Here is a 26,360-nt window from a genome sequence, read left to right on the forward strand (position 1 = left end):
TAGTTGCTTGAGCCACGTGCCATTCATTGGCAGTGACTGAGTCCTGGACGAGACAGAACAGTCAACGGTTACGAAACAGTCAACATGAGATGAAGATAACGTAGTTCACGGCCGAGCGGACCACACGGTCGTGCAGGCCACCCTAAGATACCATACTAAATGCTGCATTTTGATTCCGTTATAGTTCAACCCCCAAATGTTTAGTTTGGCTCATCTTATAGGATATACTTTAATATGCGTATAGGAATAATATATATATAAATTCATAAGCTCTTTAGGGGTATATCGCTACTTTACCATAAAATACAGCGTGTTTTTGATGTTTTAGATTCGAATATATACCTCTCTTAGTCCTTAGTTCTATCTTTTTCTACTGCATGGGTAGGTTATTCATACTCTTTATTTTGTTCGTACTTATTATTCAGTCTCAAATTCAAACGGTTGTTGAGATATGAAGTTGTAATTTATCGCATGTAGTATGGTGTTTTGGGGTGGCCCGCACGACCGTGGCCCGCTCGGCCGTGAATTACGTTAATCAATTTTACTCCAACTATAGGATCATGTTTTAAGAGGCAGATTTCTCTTGAAGCACTTGTAGGTATCTGGTAAGAATGCGAGAGGAACTAGAACCGTTGCAGAGAAAAAAAATGTAAACCATGAACTCATAATTTGTTCTTAATGAATCTACATTCTGCACGGTTTTACCTGGTCTTCGCGCATCCTTTTTTGAACTTTGTATATTTTACCGAGTGCCCAAACGATTATATAGTATTTAGTAGACACTTGTAGCGTCCATTAGAAATGACAAAACAACAAACAAATTGTAAGAGTATTATGACTCCGGAGTGGACTTGATCGTCTCAAGGAATCCAATCATCTTCTTCAACACCGAATTCCAAGCTTTCGAATATCGATACGACTCAACCATATCCATCTCCGCCGCTTCCTGCACAATATCCTCCGCGAATAAAAGATCGTGGTCCGGCCTTTTCTCTGGTAATGGCAGATAAATCCCCGGTCGTGGGACGGGCTGTCCAGGCACAAGACCCTTTTGATTGGGTGCATATTCGGGGGGAATCTCCGGCCATGCATCGACACCATCTAACAGAGCAATTGCCATGCCACCCGCCAGGTGAGTTTCGATGTGGCAGTGGAAAAGCCACGGACCAGGATTGATAGAGTGGTACCTCAGCACCATCCAGGAAGGCCCATCAAATGAAGTGATAAATGTGTCACGGTAGTTGGGGTTCTCGAGATTGAACCGATGTGGCTCGGCAGCCATCGCTTCGTCAACATCCGTGTAGTTCCAGATACCCTCGCCTGCTCCAACTTGCCACATTTTGCCTGTGTGCTTGTGCATCATGTGTGGGAATTCCTGAGGCTGACCCGGCTGCGATCCAACCTGGATGATGAGATCAACCCAAGACCCATTCCGTGTGCGAATGATAAGGTTTTCGTCTTGGGCATCTGGCTGATTGATATCGTAAAGTAATGGTGTGTATGCACTGCGATCTTCTTGCCACATACCTCCTCCGCTGAGGGTATACTGCCATGCGCTGAGCCACCGGTGTGTGTGGAGAACATAGTGCTCATCCGACCTTGCCGCTGGCTTCAGTGGTGGGAAAGGCGGCAAATGATCGCGATCGAGCGTCACGACCGCAGTAGTATTTTGGCCTCCATAGTTGATAACTCCACGGCTGGTTGAAGGAGCGCCCGTACTCCCCGCATAGCGAAGCGTGGCAAAGGATGAAATGATCTGAGTCAACCCACTGTCTGCTACGCGTATCGTGTAGTCTTTTGGCTCTTTGTCCAGTCGGATCATGACTGAGTATCGTTCGCCAGCGTACATTTTGACTGTGTCGACCTTTTGCGGTTCGATGCGGTGCCCATCTACCTCGTAAACCCACATGGGATGTTCGTCTATCGTAAATATTGTCGTTTTGAAGGTGGCGGCACCGATAAAGTTCAAACTTGCCCATCTAGACTTTGGGTCGACGTGGATCACTTCCTGGTCACCAGTGGCGGGGACACAACCCTTTTGAAGGTGTAGAGGAATTGTTTCTGGTCTTCCCTGGCTGAGATATGGACCCTCGGTAGATTTCATGAACGGAAAACATCTGACGCTGTAAGCACTCAAAATTTCAATACTTTCGAGTGGGAAGGGAGTGTTTACCCTTTGTCATTGACGTGGCCCGGATACAGAGCCCATTTCATGTATGTGCTGGTGTGGTTGACCAAATATTCTTCTCCAGGGCAAAAAATACTCCCCTTGCCATTAAGCAAAATGCTATCCACACAGCTAGACCAGAATCAATTAGCGCCCAATCCATGCAAACTGGGTTTGGTCAAGACATACAAGATTGTAAACTTTGAGGCTTCTTCAGCTTCCATATAATTCCAGGATTTAAAATGCGTCCAGTCAGATACAAGCACCTGTTTCGGATTACTAGAGGCCTTTTCCATTGCTTGAATGTCTGATCTGTCTTTGGAAATCAGGCTCCAAGGCCCAGGAGTGCCTTGACTCGGCCTAGCTCAGAATTAAATTAGCTTTGTATTACGGTGGTTGGTCGGGATGCAAACCTGATAAAGATGCCTCCGTATAGACCATCCAATAGTGTCGTTCGCGAATGAGCATGGTACCTCCAACACTTAGTAAATGGCAAAATCAATGAGAGGTACATGTCTCATTTCGGCTCTCACCAATGGGTTCCACTTGGACTGGCTTTGAATCGGTAGATGAATATCTCTTCAGGCTCAATGGGGAGCTGTGTCGCCCCAGGCGCGCCATCGGACCACGGTGTGCCTTGCATCCTAATCCACCATCAGATGTGAAATTTATGACATGTAAAATAATAGACTCACATTAACCCATGCCAGTGGATGCTGGAATTAAATGGCATTTTATTGTGAACAATGACCTGGAGTTTCAAAAGTTACTATTTCGCCAGACGCAGAAGGGCAGCGCTCCAAATTACCTCAATATCATCATCCTCTTCCCATACAAAAGATGGCCCGGGAAAATCTCCGTTCATCTTGATCATCTCCCTGACATGACCGTTGGGTGCTCCCAAATCCCATGTTAATGTGATCTCCTCGCGGATAAGTTTTCCAACGGTGAGTCCGGGGAGCAGTAGCGAGCACAACGCCCAACAAAGAGCGTGACTAGGCATCATATTTGCCACATGTGTTAATCCCAAGAAAGAAAATTTTGAATCTCTATTTGAAGAATAAATCTAATGGACAATATGAAAAATAAAGTTGTTGCGGATGAGTCTAGCCGCATAACGGAACCCCGAGTCGGTTGGAGGTCGGCATAAGCCCTGCATACAACCCCGAGTAAGCCCCGATAGAGCATCCACTAGAGGGATTTCCCCAAATATGATCCAGGATGATTGATTGAGATTCAATTTCTGGTCTTTGAGTTGACACCGAATTTATCATGAAATCATTCGCCAAAAGAGCCCTTTTCCAGGCCCTCCGCGTAGCGCTCGTCGCCGTGACAGTCTCTCTAGCTGTCCAGACATACTTGGAGGGATGGAAGAAGCCACAGCCCGTGGTAATAGAATCTCGAGTTGAGATCAACGAGACGTTCCAACCCAAACTTCCCACTGAAGAAACACCCCCACTCAAAACACTATGGGAATCTATTCAAAATGATCCTTCTTTGAGCAAATTCGCCAAGCTCGTGGGAGAATTCGACGATATTGTCGGTGGTCTCCGGGCACCGAAAGCCCAACTCACTATCTATGCGCCCGTCAATGAAGCATTCGACAAAGAAGAATTTCCCTATGACCTTCCCTGGTTTTACTGGAAATTCCTGGTTGGATACCACATGGGCAAAGGAGGCGTCTCGGCCCAGGGATTACGCAGTCAAAACACGGTCTCCTCTTTCGTGAATGCCGATATCTTCTTCAAGAACCAGCAACGAATCAGCGTACAGGACAACGCAGACTCCGTCACGTTCAATTTTGGCTCAAAAATGATATCATCTCAGCCAGCTGTCAATGGCCATCTACACATCGTTGACCGACTTTTGATGTTGCCAGACTCAGCCGCAGACGTACTTCGATATACCCCGTCTCTCGGAATATTTCGCCAAGGACTGATTGATACTGGACTGGCGGAGGTGGTCAATGATACCTCGACCCATATGGGACAGACACTATTCGTCCCAACCAATGCAGCATTCCAGCAACTTGGCCCTAAAGTGAATGCTTTCCTTTTCGGCCCGGGAGGCAGCGAGTACTTGAAAGCCTTACTTGCATACCACATCGTGGCCAACGAGACATTGTTCTCGGATGTTCATTTCCCAGCAAAGAATGGAGAACAAGTTGTCTTTTCTCGAGAAACCGCTACTCATCCCGTGGAAATGCCGACTCTTGCTGGAGGGCATTTTATTTCTGCAAGTTCTATTTTGGAGTCAAGCACCGGACGCCGGACACTCGCAGTCAATGACGAGTGGAAGGTCAGCCGCCCAGATATTGTTGTTATGGATGGGGTAATCCATGAGATTGATGCTGTAGTCTTGCCACCACTCATGCAAGGTGATGGCCAGCTGGGGAAGCAGAAGCTGGATTGGTGGTCTATTGTGAAACGTACCATGAACCTTGATGGAGGTATCACTGTGGAGGAGCTGATGGAGCGACTACAGCCGCTGATTGAGAGTGAGGGGTCATCTAGGTAGCTGAGTCTGTCCGTTTATATCAAATCTCCAATAAATACTATGAAGTATTACTATCGAAATCTGATAAATTTGACTTTGTTTCATATTGTATCTTTTCTACAAGCTAATCGTGGTACGATAATGCAATAATGCCTGATTTCCACTGCCTACAAAACAGTTCTCGTATTCTCTTTCGATAGACTTTCGTATCTGAAGTCTAATACTCTGAGCATTGATAGCCGACAGAGCTGTAACAACTACTAGATGACTAGAATATGCGCATGTCCCCATTGGTCTTTATCTACCACCCTCCATTCAGCTCTAATACAAAAAAGGAATCATCTTCCACCGAGTCCGGCGCTTGAACTGATCCCACTCCTCACCATACTACAAAGAAAATTAGCATCCCGCATAATCGAAGACTTTCAGCAGGGGAAAAATAACATACCCTCTTCTCACAGTAAGCATCCAAAGCAGGAATACCTCTTCTGCGGAACTCAGCCAGCAACCACAAAAGCGTCAGACCACCCCAGCCCCAACCCGAAGCCGCAAGGCCAGCCGCAGCCTTCCAAATAGTATACCCACCATAGTTGATATGACGCGCAACCCGGAACAATCCTCCGGTATACACCTTCCCAACACCCCGTCCACTGGGGTCCTTCTTGAACGATCTCCGCTGAAGCTCAGAGACAGTCTCCACAGTAATCCCGACCGTGAAAACCGCACAAGCAATAGAAAGGATAGGGTGCCAGCCGGTGACTGCGTCAGGCTTGTACGAGCTCGTCGCCGAGGTAGCCGCAGCACAGAACATGAGCGAATTGACCGTTGTAGAGAATGCCTTGAAAATGCCAACCAGCAAAGCGGTTTTCACCGGCATTTTTGTCTCCGATACGTAAAACAGGTAGAAAATGCCCTTTAGACTGCCGAGGAGCGACATACCCAGCAGCGTCAGCCGCCAGGGTGAGAGACCCAGTGCCATGGGGGCGGACTCGAGAGGCAGCGGAGTGCCGCCGAATAAGCCCAGGATGGGGGCTGCAAGTGAAGTAGGGCCGGGCGAAAGGATTCCATACTGCAGGACTGGATCAAGGATACGTAGGACTGCGAAGATGGCTGTGCCGAGGGGCGATGAGCCTTTGTCGCTGCGATCACCGTGGAGGGCTCCTCCTCGTCCACGAGGAATCTGGCTGACTTTTTCGGAATGGGCCATGATGTTGGTTAGACTCTCTGCAGAATAGCAAGCATCGGGTGCACCACCTCGCCATTGGTTCGACCACTCTATATAGAGCTATTTCCCTAATCATCGCTTCTCCGAGGGCAATCTGAGATTTTACAATAGATCGCGAAGGTCTGACCCGACCAGAAACCGAGTCCCGACTAAACTACACCGAATGCCGTCGTGAAATCGTCGTGGCCCAGCATTATCGACGTGTAGCCTGCAAGATAGATTTGTATCCACATGTCTAAGGTTAATATCGGTGATTACCCTCATTTCTCACTCAGCCACGGCCAAGTCTAGGCTTTACCACATTAAAATCAACATTTTTGACCTCCTTCCCCTCGAGGCAAGATCTTCCACGGAAAACACCGAAAACAACAAGCAAAAACACTCCGTAATCCAGATCATACATGGTGCGTCACTAGTCTGCTACTCGTGCATGAAGCTGCATTAGTCTCTGGGCAAGCCCATTTTCGGAGGTCCGTCTTGGCTGCAGCAGTGAAATTTCGGGACCGAAGCTAGGGGGGCCACGGTGCCGAGCTCGGACAGTTGCTAAAGGACGCCCTGGTTTGCTAGTCGCAGATCTTTGGCCTGTTTTTAGTTTAGTGTAGTATGTGCTTTACTCCGTTTAATACCAGCGCTGTCTGTTCTGATATTGTTAATGCCAACGTGACTACAGTTCTAGTCGAGAGAGTGAGCAAAGATAATGACTTTCGTTTCTATCGATCGAGCGATTAATTAGACACCCTGACATGCATGAATTATTCCCGCATGAACAGCGCTCTTGTACCGCTGGAATTGCCCCAAAAAAATGAAGGAGGGGTTAGAAGTAGGTGGGGCTAGTGTTCAGCCGAGTAAAATAATTACCAGGCCAAGCTAAATGTGGATCAAAGGGTCCAGACTTGTAGCTCGGGGGTGTACTTTTAGATGTTCGCGCTCTCGGTGCCGAGATGCAACCCTGCCCAAAATTGAGATCCGCACACCTGAACACCCCCGGAGTTCACGATCAAGGGATCGATGTGCATTTCCAAGAAAAAGAGGAGAGACTTGATTCAGAAGAGTTAATAGATAGATAGATCCATGTATGAAATTGACTATATACTCTATCGTTATTCCGGTTATCATCATAGCTTGTTCTAAAATCGTGTTCATCGGTCTATCATCCTGTGACGTGGCTAGGCAGATAGAAACATTCGATAAGTGAAGAAGAAATCGCGAAAGAAAAAAGACAGGTAAGTAAGCAGCCATCATCGTTATCAAGTGGCAGAAGTCTCAATGCATATGTACGGAGAACAGAGGGGGCGAGAAAAGAGATAGGAAAGATACAAGCAAACACGAAAAAAAAAGACAATCACCTGCACAAGGAAAAACACACCTGCAAATTAGCTAGCTCAAAAGCTCCCGCGCAGTAAGAGCCACCGACTTCATTTGATGCCTCAGGTGAGCTTCCAGCGCCAAATGCAAGCCCTTTTCGTTATCATCACCACCATACATACCCTTCTGACGACAATATCTACGGCTAAACGCCGCTAAAACCTCCTTCACCTTATCAATTTCCGCCAAAATCAACTGGGCAATCATGCGCCGTGACTGAGCTGGTTCCAAAGTGTAGGCACCCACATTAATCGACGGGATCGACACCCACTCCCGGAAAGACTCCGACAGTCCCTGCAGAATATTGCTTTCGGGGGTTGATCGTAGTGACGATGGAGCGCCGGGGCTGCTTCGGCTCCGGCTTCTGCTGCCACTGTCGTTACTGCTTTCGCTGTAGCCGCTGCTGTTGTCTGGTTCGCGGGGTAGACAGCCGGCGCTGCGGTCTAGACTTGCTTGGTACCAAGATAGAACGCGGGTGCAGGTTGTTGTGACGAGGAAGATGAGATCTGTTTTGATGGAGCAGGGGCATTCGAGGATTGCTAGGACGTCCTCTAGAGAGGAATGACTGTCTTTGAGGATATCGTCGAAACTTCGGGCTCCGGAGCCGTTGGTGATGGTTTGTATTCGTCGGTCAGGGCAGTTTGAGCGGCTGAGTGTTGGGCAGGGGTTCATTGGTGCGTCTAGTCGTGAGATGGCCGACATGGCTAGTTGGGAGCATTGGTGTACAGATTGGTGTTGTGCTGGTAGTGACCAGAGGGATTGTTTATGTGAATCGGAGGGTAATAGCCAAGGGAATTCGTCCAGACCGTTGCCATTGCTGGTGCTGGTATCCATCCGCGACTGTGGACTTGCCATTGGCATTTGTGGTATACCCGGTATACCAGGCAAGTCATTGGGAGTCGGTGTGCTACTGTCAAACGATTCCAATAGCTCACTCCATTTGATTGGGCTCAATGCATCGGCGGGGAATTGAGTTCTCTCGGAGAAAGGAGTGTCGATCTGAACGGGTAGTGGATCGGGGCTAGTCATGTCAACGGTGCGAATGTCGGCCATGATCTGCCCCTCATTCACTACTTCATCGTCTCTTCTTTGTGAACCCTGGCAAGCATCTAGAATTGATCCATTCCGATCTCTCGTCGATGCAACCCCCTGAGAGTGGGGAGCGGTGCCCGGCGGAGGAGTTGGCGGGGGTCGCTTTCGGGACCGTTGTGAGGGACTGTAGATGCAGGGGACGCCTTGATACAGACATCGTTGACAAGATGGTTGATCCTTGCTGCAGCGGACCTTGGATTTGGCACAATTATCACAGCTTGCACGAATGATTTCCACTCTTTGTTGTTGCGCAGGAAAGGCCATCTTGATCCATGTGAAAAATAAATCAATGACCAGAATCAGATCCTCCAAGTAGTACAAGTCCAAATAAAAATCAAGTTCGAATTGCTAGAGGCCCTTGAAGATGTGTAAGAGGCCCCCAGGCCTCGGAGAACTTTTTCTGGGACAGTGTTCAATTAATGTGGCATTTGCATCAACTCAGGCAGCTTATTAGGTGTTACGAGAGAGGGGGTGAGAAATAAACTAATATCCATCAATACAGTCATAGTATTGGATCCCATAATAGGTTGACTAAAGGGTCCACGAGCTTTGCTGAACAAATGCATGTAAGCTCGGACGAATCTTGCAGCTAAACCCTTTCAAGGCAAAGCAGGGGGCAAATGTAACCCTAACGACCAACCGTTTTTGAACATCTTCAGATCTATGGCGCTTGCTCGCAGCTATTTACCCCTCAGGGTGTTCACCTGAGCTGATTTGGTGATAAGAGTTCAGCAAGGATTGAGCGTATTCAAGCGTGATTCAATTCTTACGACATCTCACCCCCACCCATGATTCATTGATCGATCCTGTGAATATCTTACCTCAATAGGGATTTTAGGCCCCATAGCTACAGCCTTGGGCCTTACAATATGACAGGAGAATACGAATGATAGCGCAGAAGTAAACGAGTGAACCAACGGAGCCAATTCTTCACAAAAACACCTCTTTTCCTTCTTCCTTAACTCAAAATGCGCCGAGACGAGTAGCTTCCAACAATACGAGCGCCCTGCGCTTACACTGCAACCTGATCGACCCGTCCCGTCTGACTGGCCTCGGAGGCGCCAAGTCCCTTCAGGAGAAAAGGAAAGTCTCACCCGCAGATTACACGATCGGCCTAGAATCCCAATTGTTTTGCAGCGCTTCCAATGGGGGACGAGAATTGTGGGTAATGCTATCTATTCCTGCGGATAATTATCCCCCCTCGTGGCGACACTTAGGCCAAGTTGCAGACAATTATGGATACGAGGTAAAGTAAAGTCGATGGCAAATAAGCCTGACGAAAGTCTATGCAGAATGGAGTGGAAAATTCGTTTTAATTTAAAAACAAATAAAAAGATAACACGGTAAGCACGAGCCAAGAAGCTTATTCAGATCGTTTCGTGTCCTAGTCTCTTTCTGTCTCTAGCCTCAAACTAGTCCCCATCTAGACTCCCGTGAATACCCTCAAGGGAAGCGGAAAACGTTCTCCGGATCCACCGATTTCTTGAGAGCTTGCAACCGGTCCCAATGCGACCCAAAAGTATCGCGAGGGTCCTCGTCTTCTCCCATGAAACTCACGTATACGGGATTCATGGCTTGGGAGGTAGCATTCATTTCCTTCATGAGCCCGTTCACCCAGGCCCGGGCCTCGTCCATACGCTCCGGCTCATCGCAGGCGTTGATATGAAGCAGAATGTGGGGTTCGCGCGTGGCAAAGGCAGTGTCGGGATTCGGTTCTGTACTCTTCCCGTGTCCAATATGCGCAATCACATTATACTGACGCCCGTCGGGGATGGCCTCGGAGTACTTTTGCAGTAGGGCGATAGTCTCGGCGCCGAATTTATAGATTGAGGCGCTGCGAGTGGCGACGTTTACTGGGTCGTCCACCACGCGGGAGGTGATCGCCTGAAACGCCTTAAACGTGGCTGTCGATCAATGTCAGCAATCAGCAATTGGGGACAAAAGTTACCGGTGGGGAAATTATCCAAACAATCACAACAAGGAGGAGGAAGAAGCAAACACCAAGAATTCCACGAATAAGAAAGAGAAGCTTACTTTCACCAACGGTGTCAACCTGAATCTCGCCCAGCCCTCTCACAGTCTCCAGCCAAGTCCGACCCTCATCAAGGGTCTTGGAATCAGGCCAAGCAAAAATCAGACTCATTCCAACCCCCCACTTGGTCTTCATAAATCCCATCTGCAAACACATCGTATCGGGAATGCCCCGATCAAGCAACTCCTGCAGACCAAGGAGTACCTTCTCACTCGCGCCCCACTGGTACGCGATGAAACCCGCCAACACAACGGGCATCGGGTATACTTTCACAGTAGTCTCAACAATCACCCCGAGACCACCACCAGCTCCTCGGACCCCCCACAACAACTCCGAGCCCGCATCAGCCTCAACCAGGGATCCATCCGCCAACACCAACTTCGCAGAAAGGATATTGTCCACTCCTAGTCCGACGTAGTCGTTCAACGGGCCATATCCGCCCCACACGGCCCAGCCCGTCCACCCCACGTTCCCTGCCGTTCCATTCGCGGTGCAAAGACCGTGGTTATCTAGAAATCCGACGAAATTCTGCGAGGTTACACCGCCGCCGATGCGGATAGACTCGCGGTCTTCGGCAAGGGTTTGCATGTCGAGTTCGCGCATGTCGATGCTGATGCTATCGGGCTTCAGGCCTCGGCCGTAGACATCGTGGCCGCCGCAGCGTGGCACGACGGGGATGGGTGGGTTTGCGGCGCGGGCAGTACGAATGATGAGTTGGACTTGTTCGATGGTCTGAGGTCGGCAGATTGCCAGGGGTTGGTGGGTGATTAGTTTGTTGTAGAGGCCGCGGAGGGTTTCAAAGTTCGGAGATGAGCGAGTGTAGACTTTGAGAGTGTCATCGGCTGCGCGAAGGGTAGTGACGAAGGAGGGTGCATCTTTGGTATCGACGATTGGGTCGAAGGAGGATGGTTCATGGCGATGCTCTGGGGGAGCGATGAAGGATGGGGTTGTATTGACGGTCATTTTGAAGATACTCTGCGTATATGAATAATGTAGTTGGGACAGAGCTATTGAATATTTATAGACTGGGATGAGCTTTGCAGATCATAATTGACCAGGACGAATTTATAGGTATATAAAGTGAAAATATGCACACTGTAATGCGGGAGTCACATCGGGATCGGGGATGTCGAGGTTGAATCAGACCATCCTCGCCCTAAGATTGACTGATCATGCCCGAGACCAACAGAAGCCTGACAATTCATGCATCAATACATCTCTAACTCCATCAAAACGCGTAGTCCATCTCTAAGACGAGCCTCTGCTAAAAACAAGTCATATGCCCATCGATCAAACTCTGCCAAGTTTCCCAATCAATCTGGGCCATATCCATCCCGGGCTCTAAACTCATCCGTCCGGGCATCAACAAACCCTCCGACTCCCCGATTCTCTCCTCCGGTCCCGGTCCCGCGCCCAACATCAGTGGGGCAACCCCAGTAGCAGGACCGGGGGCTGATGCACCAGGCGACGGAGCCCGGGAATTCCCTCGGAGAGCACGAAGGCGCGCAACAGACTGTGGCTCCAACGGCTGAGACAAGATCGGCCCTTGCCTCGTCCACGCAGTTCGCACCTCCCACGCCCGAAGCGTAAGTGTCCCGAGCGCAAAGTAGAGTTGATTCGTCTTGGCCGCTGTAATCAGATCCCCGTGGTCATGATAGACCTGATCGACCTTAGCCCACGCCTGATCCACATGTTCACCCTCACGTCGGGACAATAGCTCCGTCAGGACAAGAATAAACGCTTCAAAGGGGAAACTCATCCCCACATGCCAAAGAAACGGTTGCAAGTCCCGACTTGCATAAGTCAAGTTATCATAAGAGAGCACCTGCAGCCCCAACGAGAACAACCGATCCCTATCCTCCCGCGATACCTCCCCACATCGACGGGGATGTCTCGCCGCCAAACGCATCTGACAGATCGACGAACGCGCCAAATACAACGCCAATTGGTGGAACGGAATCGACGGATCGCAATCATTAAGATACCCTTCCTCCAATCGGCCCTCTAACGCATTAATAGCCCGTTCCTCCTCAACCATTCGCTCGGGAATACTAGCTCCAACAAACTGGTGTTCCATCGCGGTTAACTTGCGCATGCAATCGCCGATCTCGAATCGGATCTCGCAGAATAGCATCTCCGTGGCGCCCGGGCGGTCCCGGGGGAGTTCCTGCATTAGCGGGGATAGGTCGCTGTCGCTGAGATTGCGGGGTCGCTCGGTGTCCCAGAAATGGTAGGAGTGGGCGTCGACGACTATTCCGCATAGTTGGGCTGAGCGACTGTCCATGAAGACTATTTGCCACCAGAGGCGGCGGCGCATTTCTCGCTCGAAGGCGGGTAAAGAGCCGAGACTGCGTTCGCGGTGGAGGCCCATTGTTCGGGCGATACGACTGGCGATTCCGGTGAGAAGCCACCGGGTTTGGACATCGTAGCGTTGTCGCGTTGCCAGCTAGATTGATAGAATTAGTCTCATGAACTAAGAAAAAGTGCATTGATGGATATATGTGGCTTACCAGGTAAAGTGTAAGAGCCCGAAGAATCGAAACATTTGTAGAACGTAGAAACTCAGCATTGATGAGTGCCTGCTCAGCAGCGCGTGAAAAACGAGCCATCAAGTCCGATCTCGATGCCCCCAATACTTGAAGACTAGTCTCATCATCCATAGAAGCCACCGCACAGAGGTATATGCTAAACAGCAAAGCCTCGGTTGGCCGTGAGATATTATCCAAGTCCGACGCAGCTTCCAGGATCAACTGCTGTGTAGACGGGGCGTGTAACAGTTTGACGATGGGATTGACATTGTTCAGGAATATCTGCCACAGCTGAAAATTCTGCGGCGTATTCGGATGGAGGGAGCGTACACCCTTGGGACAGGATGGCCGGAAGAGCAACGTTCCTGCATCTATATTCTGAACGAACTCGCTCTCGCTTTCATCTGCGACACTGCTAGCACTGTCCAGTTCGTTGGTCAGGCCTTGCCAGAGGGGGCTGTCAGGGAGAACATCAGCCAACGTCTTTGCAAAAACAGAGCGAAGTAAAATATCAACCTACTTCTCCACATATCTAGCATGAGCCGTCTCCTTAATCAACTGACCCTCGAGAGCCGGCCACGACCCATTCGCCATAACCCTCACAGGAATTTTCCTATCAACCTCACCCTCAGGCTCCAACGAAATCCCATGAGCCTTAACAGCCCGCTCACAAAGCTCCAATCGTCTCGCCAATTGCTCCGTAACACTATTCACCCCAGCATCTCTGCTATGCGGCCTATTCGACGGAGGTTGAGATTTGGAACCCACCCGCCGAATACATTCCTGGCCATTGCGTAGACAGGTTGAACAGGGTCTGTGGCCGTCACAGCGGACTTTACGCTGTTGACAGAAAACGCATGAGTGGCCGCGAGTTATTTTGGAGTTGGACGATAGCATGTCGCGTGTGAGTCGGTGTTGCCTATCGTAACCGGATTGGGCGTTTGGGGATGTGTGAGGCGTCCATAATATTGTAATATAGTGTCGTGTCGGAATTCATGGGATGGTGTTCCTTGTCCGAGACGACGGAGTTCCGTTGACGGGGGTTGATAGGGGGAAACAAGAAAAGAAATGAATAGATGGGATGTGTATTGATGTATACAAAGTGCTTACCGTCACAGAACTCGAGATAGTAATTTCGATGTCCCGACAAGCCTTCATATTCTTTTTTGAAACAACCATTGTAAGATACCCTAGAGGAGAATCTTTAGCATGTTTAGGAAGACGGTTACAAATCTAATTAGAGAGAGCTTCTAAAAGAAATCAAATTAAAGAATAGGTAGCTGCTGCCTAAGGGATGTTGGGTTTCTAGGAACTATCAAACGGCCCCGAACCGGACTGTATTTTTGGTAAATTCTCGTAACGGACTCCGTCACCTCCGACCGAGACTTCGGCACCGAGAGGCTTGTCCAAAATTGAAATATTCCTTTGATCGCTCCCAGGATGGTTTGTTTATAAGTCCGCCCCTTTCTCTGTAAATGTACCTAAATCAATACCAACTCAATCAAGTCTCCCTTTCTTTACTTCATCAGACATATTCACCATGGCACACTCTATACAAGAGGAACACCCTCTTCACGACCAACCTCGCCAATCAGTGGAAACAACCGAGAAGCCCTCCGAGGTCCAAGAAGATGAGAGCCATTTTCCAACAGGAGCCAAATTGGTGGTGATTGTGATTTCGATTTTGTTCGCTATGTTTTTGGTTGCACTGGTATGAATTCTACAAATTCTGTTTTCTTACTATTTGTGTGGGTATAGGCTAATTACTTATATTGAACACTATAGGACCGCACGATTATCGCGACAGCAGTTCCCCGTATCGCAAACCAATTCAATGCCCTCGACGATATCAGCTGGTACGCCAGTGCATATCTCTTGACAAGTTGCGCAACCCAATTAGCCTGGGGCAAAGTCTACACATTCTACTCGACAAAGACGATCTTCCTCCTGGCAATCCTCATCTTCGAGATTGGATCCGCTCTATGTGGCGGCGCACCCAACTCCAAGGCTTTCATTGTCGGACGAGCGATCGCAGGAATCGGTTCTGCTGGAATCTTCTCGGGCGCGACAGTTATCATCGCACAGATTGTACCGCTGGCGAAGCGACCCATCTACGTCGGGCTGATGGGATCTACCTTCGGATTCTCGTCTATTGTCGGTCCATTGATGGGTGGCGCGTTCACAGACAATGTGACATGGCGCTGGTGTTTCTACATTAACCTTCCCATCGGTGGATTCACCCTGGCGATGCTATTCTTCTTCCTGCGCGTGCCTCACACGGCTCAGCCCTGCGGTTGGAAGCGGCAGATTCTCCGTCTTGATCCACTGGGAAGTGTCCTCTTCCTGCCCTCGGTCATCTGCTTCCTACTTGCCTTGCAGTGGGGTGGCACAGCCTATGCTTGGAACAGCGGCCGCATTATCGCGCTATTCGTGCTCTCGGGTGTCCTGATGATCGCCTTCGTCGGTGTTCAAGCCTGGTTAAAGAAGGACGCCACTGTGCCTCCTCACATCTTCAACCAGCGCAGTATCATCAGTGGAGTCGTCTTTGCCATGTGTGTCGGTGGTGGTCTTATTTCCATGCTGTACACTCTCCCACTCTGGTTCCAGGGCGTACGTGGTACATCGGCCGTTAAGTCTGGTATCGACACTATCCCCATGGTCCTGGCACTCGTCGTCGGAGCTATTACCTCTGGTGGTATCATTACCGCGACGGGATACTACGTCCCATGGATGTTTGTCGCCACGATCCTGATGTCGACTGGCGCGGGTCTCATGACTACCTTCAAGCTGGACACCAACCACGCCGCTTGGATCGGATACCAGGTCTTGTTCGGTATTGGTATCGGCACCGGATTGCAACAGCCCTCTCTGGCAGCGCAGACCATCCTCCCCATGGAGGAAGTCGCCATCGGTGTCTCGCTTATGTTCTTCGCTCAGTCACTCGGCGGCGCTGTCTTCATCGCTGTCGCCCAGTCTCTCTTCCAGAACTACCTGAACGCTGAGATCCCTCTTATCCAGGGAATTGATCCGGCCAAGGTTCTGGCTGCTGGAGCTACAGGTCTCTCCGACGCTGTGCCTGCTGACAAGCTCACCGATGTCCTGCTGGTGTATAATGATGGTATTCACCGGTCATTTATTGTCAGTGTGGCTGTGTCGGCCTTGATGATTCTGCCAGCTTTGACTATGGAGTGGAAGACAATTAAGGAGGATAATGTTTCTGTCCCTGCTGCTTGAGGAGATGGGGTACTCTGGTCACTTTAGAGGAGGAGGAAATTCGAGTTTCGTTTGTTTGTAATACTTTTTAATATAGATACACCAATTAAAATACTCCTCTCAGAATATTTGATTTTGCCATATGTTCTTGAACAATGCCGTATAACATAAATCTGTAATTATATCCCGGCTGCTATTACCACACTATTTCCCGGGCCTACCGAAGTGTAGCCCTGCCAGCATTAAACTCTAGCAGAAAAAAGAGATTCTAAGCCCTTTTCCGATTCCGATGCAGGCAATACTTCTAAGTGATTTGTATACATACTATCTTCCCTTACAAGCACAAGGTTTCTAGAGTCCAATTTCCTTGTACAATAATAAAGTAAGAAGTACAAAGCTGCAGGCACATGCCCATCTCCTATTTCTCTACATAATTTCAATGCGAGTATCCATTCTATCACCATCCAAACCGCTGTCAGATCCTATTAAACGTTTCCAAGGGGTATTCATCCGTGGAAATGTTTAATAGGATCTGACATCCCCCCTTTACGAACCGAGTGTACAAAGTTTTCTAGTCAAAATATTTCAATTCCTGAATCCCTGGCCATGGAAACTGGATCTCAAATCTAACATCCTTGCATACATAGGTATATGTTGAATCAACCAATCGACGATTGAACACTTCATCCATCCACTACTCCTCAAAATTTCTTCAAATCTCAAGCTCTCAATCCTCATCCTCTCTACAAATGATAGCTGCAAACCACTCTACGTCCAAAGCTTAGACGTAGCTGACTTTGACACTGTTGGAGGTGACAGAGCTGGAGGTAAGAACCTGGTTGTTCTGCTTGATGTCAATCAGAGTAGCACCTGAAGGTCCGACCTTAGAGCCGTTGTCAGTGGCCTGCGCTCCAGTAAAGGTAACAGTGCCGAAGTTGGCAAAGTTCACAAGAGAGCCACCAGACTCAAAGTCCTCAACGATCCACTCAGCATTGACCTCGCCAAGGCTGCCCTGGGTGCTGCTGGAGGAGAATGTGTGCGAGACAGACTTTCCGGTGGTAACATTCTCGATAACTGCAGTGCCGGAGGACTTGGATGCAGCAGTCACAGTGACCTTGATAACATCTCCAGCGGAGATCGCAATGCCAGTGAAATCGTAGGCGTAGTCGGGGTACCACTCATACCAGGCATCGTAGCTGACCTTGCCATTGGTGATCGTGAAGTCAACGCCAGTCTGGAGGATGGCGTCACCCCAGGTATCACCGTCGATACCGACCCAGGCAGAAGCGGAGTATGTTCCGCTGCTGCTACTGCCACTGGGAACCTTCGGGGTCGGAACGGTGAATTGACCGGTAACAGCAGTATAGCCTGAGCCGATGAGGACGGCACCGGCCCAGTTGGAGCTATAGTCCTCGTGGGTGGTTCCATTCAGATGGAGAAGGTCTTGGGTATCAGGCTTGAAGGCAGGGTTGCCATGGCGCTCTGTCACACCAGACTCGGCACGAGCCAGACGACGGGCTTCATAACGGGCTTGACGCTTAGCAGTCAGAGGCGCGGCGAAGGCAGCAGTCGCCAGAAGCGTGGTGCTGAGAATTGCCGAAGAGAACTTCATGGTGAAGATTGAAATTTGGTTTTGAGAATGAAAGTGTGTTTTGAAAGGAAGATTGGAGGAATCACAGTTGGGCTTTGACTGTTGATACAAAACAAGTCACAGGCAAAGATATCAGACTTTATATACTTGTTCTCAGGTACTTTTACCTGGAGCATGCATATCCATGAAGAGCTAAGCAAGGTCGATTCCTCAGTCGCCTACCATCTTGCGAACGAGCTTCGATGCAACATCAATATCAGCGCAAGATTACTATACGTTGTTCATGATAGAAGAAGCACGCTAGAATGGCGAATGCGTGACACCGTCGGAGGCCGAAACGGAAAGTCACCAGTCTAGATCGCGCGCTGCACTAGTGTGGTTTTTGGGGTTTTATTTGGTGGAAGACTTTGTTAACTCACGGGTAGTAGACATGCCAAGATCACGGCGCTATCAGGTCCCATCCATCCTTTTCTTTCAGTGCCATGGATTGAGAACGGTTGGAAAGGGCCATGAACTGAGCCGAGGCCTTTTCAGCGGTAATTTGATTCGACTAGAATTAAGATTCGCCTTCTCGAGAGACCAAATGAAGAGAGCGTCTATAAAAGTTACGATTCACGTTATTGAGAGAGCTTGTGAGGTGAAGTAATATGAGGCTGGCTGGTCAGGTCAGTCCACAGGCATGATGGGTAGACAGGTTTGTAGAGCATGGCAGGGAGGGGTAAGGCGAACGTTAGCGCCGCAGGACTCAGGTCCCATCGGCATATTGCACCTTTTGCGAGACGAGTTTGTCTTCTTCTCTCCTATTTTACAAAGATTTCCGCATATGCAAGTCATTACCATGGTCTCAAGGTATAAGCACGACGTTACTGAGGATATTCAACCCTTGGATTCGTTAATCCGGCTCTGCATCAGCCACTGGCGCCCATCTAGTCACATTGTCCAATACAAGCAGAGATCAAATAGCTTTGCAGAAAGACGCAATCCGGATCTCCGACTTCTCCGCACGTTAAAGATGAAGAAAGTCCGTTTTTAGGGCGTCGGGAAGTCTCCGAATGGCGATATGCCGACAAAAGATGGGTTATCTCTGGACAAGCTAGCACTGATAGGGTAGCGACCGGCCTTTTAGGACGGAAATTGGAAGTGATTGTCAAAAGACAACATCCATGCAATGTTACTGTGGCGCACAGGCTAAAAAGGTGACCATAAGGTACCGATTGCAGGATGAACCAAGCTTTTGACGTGCAAATGTGCCGGGCGGGCTCAGGTCAATTCATCAACTAAACCAAGACTGAATGTTGTAAATAGAATCAAAGAATTAGCAGGGAGTCCACCAAACTTTCAAGCAATTACACCATATGCCGCGATCCTTGGGTTCCGAGGTTGTCTCGGTAGAGCTAATACAAAAAGTAGACTTCTACAAAATGAAAAGAATCGAAGAACGTGCCAAGACGTGGCCACTTGGACAAAGCTTGCTTGTTACATGGGACTTTGTGCCAAGCCAAGAGTGAATGCTTGACAAGAATGGCGACGATGGGGCGCGCTAACTGTCTTTGTGAATCATATCCGAGTGTTATGCATGATGCAGAAGGTGTAAGATGGACTCTTCAAAGTACGATACCGAGAAGTCCACGAATTTTTGCATGTCCTTAGAGGTCCAATGATGCCAAAATATACCAAGGGTTATTCTAAAGTTGTCACGAGTCATGGTTGACAGCCCTGCAAAGGGGGGTGTTGTGTCACAATGAGCAATTGTGTCGTGATTTATGTTACGCCCGCGCCAGGTACACACGCCATTTGCGGATTTCCATTCTGGGCTATTGGGGTATCGATGGGCTGGACCGAGTATATTTGAAGCAAAGCAAGTCCTAACAAAGAAAGTCTATACATAGTGCAGAATGTCATTGAATCTGCCCGTACCAAATGTGCTGGATCTTTTCCTCTACTTTCTTTCGTGCATACTCTTTTTCGCGTAGCCACACCCCCGGCTTGACAAAATAAGGTGTTTCATTGAAATGAGGGGGCTTCATCAACGACAACAACTCAACCATGCCATCTATTCCCTTCAGTCGGTCCAAGCCCTCAATTTTTAGCGGCGGTTTCTGATATATATACTGAAGTGCCAATGCTGCCGATGCTGCCATGATAGGCGTGGCAATAGAAGTTCCCGATCGACATCGGGTCGGAGATTTCTCATCAGTGCCATGTCGAGTCCAAGGCCCAGTGACGTTCACGCCAAGGGTACTAAGCCCTTTTTTGTGCTCATGGCTTGGGTTGAATCTTTGAAGCTCTCCCTGAGAGGAGGCAGCGAAAACGGGAAATACCATCATCGCTCTAGCTGGATACGTCACCGAATAGTCATCGGTTGGGCCATTGTTGGAAGCTGCTGCGAAAATGAAGACCTCTCGAGTCATTGTGGCCTTTTTTATAGCGCGTTCAACGGACTCGGGTATGTTCTTCCAGCCCAAAGACATACTGATAATGTGAACATTCCAGTATTCAGGATCACTAGCGTAGTTGATGGCCTCCTGAATAAGTTTTTCGAATTTGGCAAATGGAGAGAAGCATACGTACCTCTGCAACTGCATCAGGATTACTGATCTCGCCGTCATCATCGACCACTCGGGCTACGTATACCTTCGCATTTGGCGCAAGGCGTAGTAGAAGCGATGCAGCATGAGTGCCATGTCCATGTGCATCCTCGTCTCCTCTTTTCCCCCGTAGGAAGCTTTTGCATTCGTTGATAGATTCACGTCGAGATTGAGTGCTGCCAGTTCGTATTCTCTCTTCAAAGTAGGGGTGACCAAGATCAATTCCAGTATCCAATATGGCGATCCGAATCTTGTCATTGACTTTCGAGAGCGGCATCCAAGAATGAACAACGGTGTCAACCTCTCTTAACCACTTCTCAGAGGATGCATCCCTATTTGAAGTGTCAGCTTCAATCGGATTGTATACGGTACAAATAATGAAGCATACTGCCCATTGCCATCTTCATTGTGACAAATGGCCCCTTTCTCCAGTTGGATGAAAGGACGAATTGATGGACTACATGAACTGGCACGGGATCGTGTCCCGTCTGTTGAAGATTTGATCTCATCTGCTAGCGTTTGTGGCTTCCCTACTAAGCTCACAACGCCAACTGTCCAAAGAATATTAAAAAGTGCCCCTAGGGTGTTGCAACGAAAGGGTCCCAAACCTAGAGGTATAGATTGTGGCTCGTTATTCCCTAGCCTTTGAGAGTTTTCCTTGCTCCGAGCCACAGCTGTCTCATTCGAGGTCGCTGAGGTAGACTGGAAGGTGCCCAAAATCAATTTCTGGTGCTCTGGAGGTGTGCACGGCTTCAAATCGGCCGTTCTTGAGTATTGGTTAGACGGGATCGCGTTATTCCTCGCTTCATTGGCCACAGTTTTCTCGATAAACTCTTGGGCTCCGTGGATAGCCTCCCGCACTATTTCTTGCTGTTCTTGTGGAAACCCATTTGTAGTCATCACGGACAAAGTCTTCTCCAGCAATATTAATGCCTGTTGGTTTTCACCCAATAACGACAATTCGACTCCAACCCTATACCTGGTCTGCAAGGTCCATTCGTCTTCTAAGCCGTATTCCTTACATTCGAGTATCTTCAAGTTAGTACGCAGTAATGATAATGCCGCCTCGTGATTGCCTATTTGTGCATTATTCTCAGCAAGTGTCTCTCGTAAAATGAGAAGCTCCTCGTCGTTAGAATCAAGGATCTTCTCTTTCTCCTTCAGAACTTCAAAATCCAGCTTTATGCATTCCTTGAGATTGCTGAACTTGCTGACATCGGTGGGATCGCTGAGATCACTTAGATGCTCGAAACATCGTGCCGCTCCATCTTTGAGGCCCAAGAGATCGGTATCTGCTGATCTATCGGGATAGATTTTCACGAATGCCAGACATGCAATCGTGTAGCAGGCAAGTGCGCTCTTGTAGTTCTTTCGAGCCCAAAATTCTTCAGCAACCCAGGCGAGGTGCTCATAATCATGGTGCCCTTCCATCAGCCTGAGCGCGAGAAGTCTTCATCGATGTCGATCTGATCATCAAGTCGCCACGGTGCGTTCTTTGTGTTCAAAACCTGGTTTAAATTCGGCTTATTAAGAGATATTCGTCGAAGTGGTTAATGAAGGGGAAATATTGCCAGAGACGACGGGTGAAGTGCGGGGTGCTACATGTAGCTAAGCGACCTAATCATTGGGTCGCAAACCTCCTCTACCTAGGTCGCTAGTTGGCACGTTTGCTTACTCACAGTAGACTTTGTCCTACTACCTGTCTGAGGCTCAGCCTCGATTTGATTGGTCTTTATACTACTCTTTGTGGTTCATCAATTCTCCAAACTGCCTTGGTAGATGTTTCAGATATCGTACAACCAAGGCCGATCAAGGTCCATTCTCAAAGTTGTTTATTTATCCTGATGGTGCTGCTCATCACTCTTGAAACGCTATGTAGACGCATGCTTCCTTGTAACTGTTATGTCTGGACAATACCTTCGTAACAAGTCTGACTCTAATGGAACAAGGATAATAGCTTGAATAAAGTGTAGATCATCATAAATACAGAGAGAATCGGTTACTTCCGGCTCACAGCCGGTAGACTGTAACACTCGCACTCATCCCCATCTTCTTCATCTACTGCTGTCAAAGGCCGTCCAAATGCTCGTAGGTCATTATTACCTAAATCTCTGTCAGCAATCCCATCAATTTCAACATCTTCTTCGAATTCCGCGCTATGTTCGCCATCTTTGATTGTAGATAGATCATTCTCCAGTCCATACGCTGCGCCTTTTGTATAGTTCGCTGTCTTGATAACTCCACGTTTTTGACTGTAGTATATTTCCCTCAGGCGATATGCAAACACGAAATCAGTCGAGTTCGAGAATGCAGTACCTTCACTTTTTGCGGAAGAGGGCTCTAATTTGGGCCCGGTTTGTAGCGGTACTCCTAAGGTCGTCAAATCAACCCCTATATCCAGCTTCATCCCTTGCTTCTTGGATGATAAAGACTGCATATTTGCCCCAATTGCAATTTTGATACCCGTGATCATGTAGAGATTTTTCTCGAAGTTCTGTTGCGACAGAGCTTTCAGCGTCTGCGGGTGACGAAGGCTTTTTTCGATATACTCAATCGTAGGATTGAAGTAATCTGTATCCAATCGCGAGATGTACAGGTAGGAGCTGTTGGATCGAGAGTGTTGGAAGCCAGCTTCGCCTCCAAGAATGGGGAGGGCTAAGAAACGCGACCATACTCCGAAGTTCCTGTTTGACTCTTCCTCGATCAAGGTCTGGAAGGCAGTTTTGGAGGAATGGAATATCTCAGTTGGTGGCAATCTTGATACCATGTTGATTGCGCTTTCGGGGTCAAATGGCGAAGTGATGATCTGTCCCAATGCGACCGGACCATTTGAAGGACAGTCAAAATTGGGCATTAGAAGGTATGACTTTTTTGTTCCTGCCATCTTCCAGGCGCGCTAATGACCGTTGAGGTTTTGGTGGTCTGTGCTCGATAAAATGAATTTCCCAGGGTTCCCTCTCGGGGGCAGACAAGAAGCCTCTAACGACGACCAAAGCATTTCTACAATGAAAAGGTTCGCAAGCTGCCTAAGTCATGCAGGGTTGGGAGTGGGCTTTTCTGTCATGAGGCCAAAATGTCACTATAAATGGGGCCGGCGACTTCGGGTATTCAGCGCAGCCATCCCCCGAGCGTTAGGGTGTCGTGGGCCAATCAAATTGCCATTTGCTTGTTCCCAGGATGTGGCGTGCATTAATCATGCAGAACTACAAGTCCTAGTGTGCCCCGCCTCTGGATGTTAGCAAGTTCTATGGTCCAATATGCGGTCCCCTGTCGCATTTGCATGTCACGAACCTTCTGGTCAATGCAATGGCGCGTAAGCATCAAGGGCAATGAAGCCGACCAACACTGACCCCTCTCACTTTTTTCAGCCCCTCTCGTTTGTGTCCTCACTCCATTGCGTTTAAAAACAGATAGTATGCAGCCTGGCCAGAAGTGCCTTGACAGCATGTCTTGGCCAGTAGGGAATGGCACCTGTGGTGCAAGAACTCACCTTGACCATAACCGAGGCGACTTCAACATTCGTGACGGTTTTTCCTGTTGGCAGTGATCAAGCTCGGACTACAGTGAACTATGTCACTCAGACATTGACTTACCCTACTACAACGATCGTTGTAGTCGATATTGCGTCAACTCCGACTAGCACACCGTCGAACTCTCCTGACGCGCAGGGAGGACTCACAGGACCAGAAAAGGGCGCTATTGCTGGGTCTATTCTGGGCTTTTTTCTGATTCTGATTCTTCTCTATTGTTGCTGTTGGTGCGGATCGTCGTCTTCTCAGTCATCCCATGGAGGAATTAGAACCAGACAAACTTCTCCTAAACCCCATAAAAGTGAGAAATCGTCCATAGGGGGCTACCTTCCTCCAGATTTGGAAGTCTTGGAGGTTCAGCCCACCTCCATTTCGAATGTGAATGTGGGGTCGAACAAATTTTTTACAAAGCCCAATCAACCTGTGGCGGAGATTGCTCCAAGATCAGTGCCGACGAGGCCAGTTGACAAGACTGTGCAAATAGTTGACGCGGGAAATCAGCCATCTGGCAGAAATTATAAGGAGACCACGACTAAGAAGAACTCACAGCCCTCCACGGGCGCACCTGCACCCAACAACGATAATGCATCTTCAAAGACAGAGCCATCTTTGAAGAGAGAGCAACCTCCGGAAAAGGAGACACCTTCGAAAACAGTGCAACCTTCGAAAAAAGAGACATCTTCAAAGACAGACGAACCTTCAAAGATAGAGAAACCTTCAAAGACAGACGAACCTTCAAAGACAGACGAACCTTCAAAGACAGACGAACCTTCAAGGACAGACGAACCTTCAAGGACAGACGAACCTTCAAAGACAGACGAACCTTCAAAGACAGACGAACCTTCAAAGACAGACGAACCTTCAAAGACAGACGAACCTTCAAGGACAGACGAACCTTCAAAGACAGACGAACCTTCAAGGACAGACGAACCTTCAAAGACAGACGAACCTTCAAAGACAGACGAACCTTCAAAGACAGACGAACCTTCAAAGATAGAGGAACCTTCAAAGACGAAATTACCTCAAGATCTCAACGAGCAAGAGAGCCCAAAAACAAACCCTTCTCCTGATGAACAGAAATCCCAACCTAAGTCGCCAGACGGCTCGACTGAATCTCTTCCGACAACTAATCCTCTACCATCCAACCATTCCGCCCACTCTAGTGACAAGTCCTCCCCAGATACTCAGTTGGATCCGCCTCAACCAACACCAACGAAACCGAGAAAATATCCTTCGCCACCGCCGACTCCCCCTCGCCCTCAATTGATCGAGATTCGTAGCCCTCAGACACAAGATTTACCGGCCTTATACAAGAGGAGTCTTGGATATACCGACACTACAAGACTTACCAGAGACGATCCGTCGAGGCCCGGGATTTTCTTAGTGAGAAAAATGGAAAGGAAGAGTAGATGGGGTGTTTGGACCGGACCTGGGGAGGTTACTAGGCCTTCGGCACGAAGAGGCAAAAGCACTAAGCGAGGGGACAGTCAAAACGCAAGGCCCTTATAACGATGAGTGAATAGCATTTATGTAGTATGCATACTTGGATAAGCCACTGTAAATAGCCGTTTGTGTATCAAATTACGTATCACTGTCATTGCGAGGGGTCAGGCTAAATGAATCAACATTATCATTATGATCGCCAGTACAGTACAGTACGAGTACTCAATTCATTAGAGAGATCTCTAAATAGAGAGACTTATCGCTCTACGATCTCTTTCAATGGATCTCTACCAGAACTAATAAACTTGAAAACTTCACTCACCCGTTGACAATATGGAGAGTCAACAACACTCATATCGCCATGAGATTCGTCGGCTCTACCGGCTGATGGAAAGTACTTCTACGGAGTATCTCTCTGTTGATCACCTTCGTGAGCTGGCATCGAAGCCACGCAAGTTGAGCTGACCGATGGTAAGCTTCAATTTAACACTTGGTTTTTCCAGCCTCAGCATCATAATCATCATGAAAGTTACCCTCTGCTGAATGAGGCCCAAAAACTCAGAGAGTTGACTTTTCGATTAAGTTGGAATCGGTGTCTCCGTCAGGCCACTGATGATATGGCCAAATTGATCCGTACTGGACATTGGTCTGCCAAGGACCTGAAGTTTGGTGAAGATAGACACTTTAGGATCGCAAGAAATCGATATCTCCCGGGCCTATGGTACGAACGCTCCGCCAATGTAGGCGACCGTTCACAGAAAACTCTTCTTTATGTGCAACAATTACTTGGAGCTGACAGAGTGAACCCAGATCTCCCTCCACAAGAAGTTCCATTCCACTTGAGCGAGTTGTCTTCGTTGACTGAATGATGGAGGTATGTACTCAAAGTGAGTGAAGAGTATGACCGAAACAACCTAACAATAGCCAGAACAAAAGAAAGAAAAGGCGACCCCCAACTAGCCAACCTCTATCACCCTCTAAAGTCCGCTGGAGGATCGAAGATATACTGTAAGACATTGAACCCACAGGTCCCAAGCCCCATGCTATTCTTTGGAACTGGGTGGAGTTTGCAGCAGGCGTTGCTCCTGTC

The 26,360-nt window shown here is 48.6% G+C and overlaps 11 protein-coding genes across 11 annotated transcripts; 3 read left to right on the plus strand and 8 right to left on the minus strand.

Annotated features, from left to right (window-relative positions):
• Positions 1-832: 832 nt before the first annotated feature.
• On the minus strand, positions 833-3,173 carry N7473_013372 (multicopper oxidase; the record flags this gene model as incomplete). Its single annotated transcript, XM_057159311.1, has 7 exons — positions 833-2,117; positions 2,174-2,299; positions 2,357-2,527; positions 2,581-2,640; positions 2,701-2,811; positions 2,863-2,918; positions 2,976-3,173. 7 exons carry the CDS (start codon positions 3,171-3,173, stop codon positions 833-835), a joined length of 2,007 nt encoding a protein of 668 aa, XP_057002047.1.
• Positions 3,174-3,439: 266 nt separating this feature from the next.
• On the plus strand, positions 3,440-4,684 carry N7473_013373 (fasciclin domain-containing protein; the record flags this gene model as incomplete). The annotated part of the gene is made up of 1 exon (XM_057159312.1): positions 3,440-4,684. The coding sequence occupies one exon, from the start codon at positions 3,440-3,442 to the stop codon at positions 4,682-4,684; it is 1,245 nt and encodes a 414-aa protein (XP_057002048.1).
• Positions 4,685-4,752: 68 nt separating this feature from the next.
• On the minus strand, positions 4,753-6,083 carry N7473_013374 (uncharacterized protein). Its single transcript, XM_057159313.1, has 2 exons — positions 5,112-6,083; positions 4,753-5,050 (listed from the first exon to the last, which is right to left on the minus strand). The coding sequence occupies exons 1-2, from the start codon at positions 5,868-5,870 to the stop codon at positions 4,985-4,987; spliced, it is 825 nt and encodes a 274-aa protein (XP_057002049.1). The 5' UTR covers positions 5,871-6,083; the 3' UTR covers positions 4,753-4,984.
• A 1,182-nt stretch (positions 6,084-7,265) lies between these two features.
• N7473_013375 (Zn(II)2Cys6 transcription factor) lies at positions 7,266-8,609 on the minus strand (the record flags this gene model as incomplete). The annotated part of the gene is made up of 1 exon (XM_057159314.1): positions 7,266-8,609. One exon carries the CDS (start codon positions 8,607-8,609, stop codon positions 7,266-7,268), a length of 1,344 nt encoding a protein of 447 aa, XP_057002050.1.
• Positions 8,610-9,634: 1,025 nt separating this feature from the next.
• Positions 9,635-11,340, minus strand: N7473_013376 (FAD-binding oxidoreductase; the record flags this gene model as incomplete). The annotated part of the gene is made up of 2 exons (XM_057159315.1): positions 9,635-10,249; positions 10,380-11,340. The coding sequence occupies 2 exons, from the start codon at positions 11,338-11,340 to the stop codon at positions 9,789-9,791; spliced, it is 1,422 nt and encodes a 473-aa protein (XP_057002051.1). The 3' UTR covers positions 9,635-9,788.
• A 301-nt stretch (positions 11,341-11,641) lies between these two features.
• On the minus strand, positions 11,642-13,696 carry N7473_013377 (fungal specific transcription factor domain-containing protein; the record flags this gene model as incomplete). The annotated part of the gene is made up of 4 exons (XM_057159316.1): positions 11,642-12,823; positions 12,888-13,362; positions 13,426-13,641; positions 13,674-13,696. The coding sequence occupies 4 exons, from the start codon at positions 13,694-13,696 to the stop codon at positions 11,642-11,644; spliced, it is 1,896 nt and encodes a 631-aa protein (XP_057002052.1).
• A 749-nt stretch (positions 13,697-14,445) lies between these two features.
• N7473_013378 (MDR family MFS transporter) lies at positions 14,446-16,139 on the plus strand (the record flags this gene model as incomplete). The annotated part of the gene is made up of 2 exons (XM_057159317.1): positions 14,446-14,616; positions 14,691-16,139. 2 exons carry the CDS (start codon positions 14,446-14,448, stop codon positions 16,137-16,139), a joined length of 1,620 nt encoding a protein of 539 aa, XP_057002053.1.
• A 760-nt stretch (positions 16,140-16,899) lies between these two features.
• N7473_013379 (A4/G1 family peptidase) lies at positions 16,900-17,730 on the minus strand (the record flags this gene model as incomplete). The annotated part of the gene is made up of 1 exon (XM_057159318.1): positions 16,900-17,730. The coding sequence occupies one exon, from the start codon at positions 17,728-17,730 to the stop codon at positions 16,900-16,902; it is 831 nt and encodes a 276-aa protein (XP_057002054.1).
• A 1,877-nt stretch (positions 17,731-19,607) lies between these two features.
• Positions 19,608-21,728, minus strand: N7473_013380 (subtilisin-like protein; the record flags this gene model as incomplete). Its single annotated transcript, XM_057159319.1, has 4 exons — positions 19,608-20,234; positions 20,281-20,629; positions 20,686-20,848; positions 20,906-21,728. 4 exons carry the CDS (start codon positions 21,726-21,728, stop codon positions 19,608-19,610), a joined length of 1,962 nt encoding a protein of 653 aa, XP_057002055.1.
• Positions 21,729-22,296: 568 nt separating this feature from the next.
• N7473_013381 (uncharacterized protein) lies at positions 22,297-23,151 on the minus strand (the record flags this gene model as incomplete). The annotated part of the gene is made up of 1 exon (XM_057159320.1): positions 22,297-23,151. The coding sequence occupies one exon, from the start codon at positions 23,149-23,151 to the stop codon at positions 22,297-22,299; it is 855 nt and encodes a 284-aa protein (XP_057002056.1).
• Positions 23,152-23,761: 610 nt separating this feature from the next.
• N7473_013382 (uncharacterized protein) lies at positions 23,762-25,302 on the plus strand (the record flags this gene model as incomplete). Its single annotated transcript, XM_057159321.1, has 3 exons — positions 23,762-24,003; positions 24,130-25,210; positions 25,273-25,302. The coding sequence occupies 3 exons, from the start codon at positions 23,762-23,764 to the stop codon at positions 25,300-25,302; spliced, it is 1,353 nt and encodes a 450-aa protein (XP_057002057.1).
• Between the last annotated feature and the right edge of the window lie 1,058 nt (positions 25,303-26,360).

Source organism: Penicillium subrubescens (genome assembly GCF_028828155.1).
Source record: "Penicillium subrubescens strain IBT 31985 chromosome Unknown utg000014l_segment0_segment0, whole genome shotgun sequence".
NCBI lineage: Eukaryota > Fungi > Ascomycota > Eurotiomycetes > Eurotiales > Aspergillaceae > Penicillium > Penicillium subrubescens.